The sequence below is a fragment of the Apaloderma vittatum genome, unplaced genomic scaffold, assembly GCF_000703405.1.
Source record: "Apaloderma vittatum isolate BGI_N311 unplaced genomic scaffold, ASM70340v1 scaffold34241, whole genome shotgun sequence".
NCBI classification, from domain to species: domain Eukaryota; kingdom Metazoa; phylum Chordata; class Aves; order Trogoniformes; family Trogonidae; genus Apaloderma; species Apaloderma vittatum.
The window spans coordinates 475-4,025 of record NW_009700305.1 but is presented as its reverse complement, the minus strand read 5'-3'; the positions used below and the strand labels follow the sequence as shown (position 1 = coordinate 4,025).

The 3,551-nt window shown below is 46.8% G+C and overlaps 1 protein-coding gene across 1 annotated transcript; it reads left to right on the top strand.

Moving 5' to 3' along the window:
• Window positions 1–410: 410 nt before the first annotated feature.
• VHL (von Hippel-Lindau tumor suppressor, E3 ubiquitin protein ligase) lies at window positions 411–1,105 on the top strand (the record flags this gene model as incomplete). The annotated part of the gene is made up of 2 exons (XM_009878708.1): window positions 411–521; window positions 921–1,105. Coding segments are annotated over 2 exons (296 nt in total), but the record flags the coding sequence as incomplete, so codon positions are not given.
• Window positions 1,106–3,551: the final 2,446 nt, after the last annotated feature.

Genomic DNA, 3,551 nt, shown 5'->3' with positions numbered 1-3,551 from the left:
AATCCCACCTGGACGTGTTCCTGTGGCGCTGCCCTGGGTGACCCTGCTCTGGCAGGGGGTTGAACTGGATGGTCTCTAGACGTCCCTTCCAACCCCAGCATTCTGGGATTCTGTGAGGGGAAGACATGCCAGCTGTGGCAGGGGGGCTGGAACTAGACGATCTTTAAGGTCCCTTCCAACCCAAACCATTCTATGCCTCTACAATATATTCTCGTCTCCCAGTCACCTTCGTAGCCCTTCGCTGTCCCCTCTCCGGCAATTCCCTATCCTTCTCGAACCGGGGAGCCCCCTTCCAACCCCAGCATTCTGGGATTCTGTGACATCCCCCAGTGGCATCACCTTATCAGTTCGTGATGGGTACTTGTTAAAAAGTGTGGTAAATACTGAGTTTCCACCTCATTCTCTCCCAGGTCACCTGTGGCTGTTCCGGGATGCGTGGACGAACGATGGACTCCTCGTCAACCGTCAGGAGCTGTTTGTAGCGGCTCCCAACGTGAGTACAGCAGACATCACGCTGCCAGGTAAACAGGATGGGGCTGCATGCACCATGGAGGCGGGTAGATTCTGTACTTGATGTCTTTAGAGCTCAGTGTAAGGATCCAGTCAGAAATTAAGTACTCAGAGAATGAAATCTGCCTCAAAAATAGGAAGAGCTTGTGAGGGTTTCTAGATAGGGCTGTACTGTGTTGCACAGAGCTACTGACAGATCTCTGGGGTAGAGAGTCTCTGATGGGTATTGTCGGGTGCCTCAGGGAACAAGTTCTTTTCCTTTCTGGTAGCCTAGTGTGCTGGGAATCACACTGCTGCTTGTTCTGTTCTGTATTTGCATGCTTAGAGAAGTGCTGTCTGTCTTGGAGGCAGCAGATCGGGAGAGTCGTTGTGACGAGGCGCTCTGTGTGTGTGTTTGTTTTCAACCTCAGTGTTCACCCTGAAAGAGAGATGTCTCCAGGTTGTTCGCAGTCTGGTCAAAGAGGTGGACTACAGGAAACTGGACATTGTTCGATCGTTATATGAAGAGCTAGAAGATCGTCCTGATATTAGGAAGGATCTCCAGAGGCTGTCTCTGGAGAGAAGTGAAACATTGAGCAACGGAACTCTGGAATAACATGATTACTTGCTCCAGACTCTTTAAATAGCAAACGGCTGAGTTTAACCAGAGATGGTCACCACAGAACATACCAAGAGCTAATGTCTGTCTTTTAAGTTCTGAAACAAACTCAGTTAAATTGTGGAAAACCCGCTCTGATGGTAAGTAGAATCCGAAAGAATGAACAGCACCGAGGAGCACGCCAGGTCCCTGATGGTGCGATTCTCTTTGTGGTTACATGTATTGCAGACTGATGGCTCTAGATGCCTTGCACCGGGGACTCAGAGAAGTTTTATTCGGACTCTTCAGAACACTCACAGGGACCTAAGATCAGGTCATCTCTTTGGATAATATGCATACAGATCAATGTGCTTTGTATTAGAAAGTAAATTCCACAAGGGATTAATGTAATCCAAACTTTAATGATTGTAAGTGGCAGATCAACGCCGGGTTTGCTTGAGTGATTTGGTTTTGATGGAATTGCACTCTCCCACGCTCAGCCTCGATTTGCCTGCAGCTCACAGAGCGTGGGGTGTTTGTGGACATGAGGGTTTCCATCGTCACCTTCTGAGGACCTGACCTGAAACATCATCTTGGTGGAAAGATGATGTGTAAATGCTTGGGGGTTTTTCTGCCTCTTAACTTTGCATTTATAAACTCAAGTCGTATTCACTCTGAGACTAACACGTCTTTACGCAAATGCCTTATTTGCCCTTCCTGATTGGATTCTTGCCTCACTGATCCCAAGGTGATCCAGCCTAGTCAGTCGTATAGACTGGATCCTTGTTTTGGGACAGCTCTCTCCTCCGCAGCTGCTTCCCCAGCTGCTTGTACGGGTGTATCACAGTAGATGTGCCGAGTCCTGCCTTTTGCCATCACGACACAGTAGTTGAGAGGCCTTTTGGGGAGCATGGGCCACTGGAGCTGCCGGTGTCCCCTAAGGAACAGGCCGCTCATGCAGCCTGTGGCTGGATCCGGCTCACAGGCAGACCCACGCTTTATTAAAGGCTGGATAAGCAGAGAAAACATTTCTTCACCTATATTCTGTGCCCCCGGACCTCAGTTAGAATGTGCATTTGTGGGAATGTGCACACGTAATTCATAGCACCTTAGCTTTTAGCAGATCTACGAGTTGTCCACTACGTAGCTGCTGTGGTACTGTTTGATGGTGGAAGCAGGTTGGTAAGAGATGGTGGCGGGTTTTTCCTGTGGCATACATTCCACTTATACGTTCTTGAGAAACACAGCTGTGAAACGGAGAATATCAGCATAGCCTGCAAGTATGAAATGTCTCCCCTCTTTGTAGACTTTTCTCATGTGTTTGAAGTGTATGAATTGATCTTTGTCATAAAAATGTAAATCTGTGCTTTTTTTCCACTCTTAATTCTGTCAAATAAGTTCACAGAGTTTATGACTGTGTGCTTGTATTCATGCAGTACTCCTGGAAGTTGCTGTAGTTGATCAGCGACAGGTATTCTGGGGTTGAAGTCTCAATGTGTTCAGCCTCCTGTCGTTGTCGGACTGCACTGTGGCCAACACTAAACTGTTACCCTCATCTGTAGGCAGTGTCTGTGCATGACTTTGAGTTCCATACCAGGCAGCTGTCTCTAGTTACGTGCTCTAGCATCTGATTTTTAGTACCAAAGTGCGTGATTTGGATCTAGCTTCACAACTTAATGCTGGCATTTCGTTCTGCCAACAGTAGCTGACTGTGCTTTGCACAGCCACTAGGAGTCAGAAGTGCTTTTTTTGCTTAATGTATAGCTGGAGGCGATCCATGCTGGAAATCTACTTTCCCTAGACAAGAAAACAAAGGAAATCCTACTTCCACTTTGCAGATGAAATTGACTTTTCCGAAGTTATGCAAGAAGTCTGGGAGATGAAAGGACCGAAGACAAATACAAAGCCCAATGCAGAACCTGTTCACGCAACCCTCGTCCCCTCACAGCTGTTTCCCGGCAGCGTGGATACATTTTTTGTGATATGAATTCTGTACCTACTTTGCTAATTTTAGTTCTCACATACCATCTAAGTGTTAATTTTCCTGTTGACAAATCGTGAAATAGCTTTTTTTTCCCCTCTTCCATCAGATTTAAAAAGTTAGCAACTTCTGTGAGAAGCACTTAAAAACACCTCTCAGAAGCAGCTGACAAGGTTTTGTTTTTACAGACCAGTGAGTCACACCTGTTACATTTGATCCTCTTGCCACAGCCTGGCAGGAGCAGTACAGGTCTTGCTGGTTCTGCCTTGTCTTTTTAACCAACGTGTGATGTAAGCACATTAAATAACACCTTCGCTTAGCTGGGCTGGTTGTAGGAGTCCAGTTATCAGATGCTCACAAGACCCTACTGCGGGTCCCAGGGATGTATTGCAAACAGTCCCACGATGGCAGAGGGGTACAGCTGTAACCCTCTTCAGTGGATCGTTTTGACAGAAGTATTCATAATGTGTACTCTGGGTAATT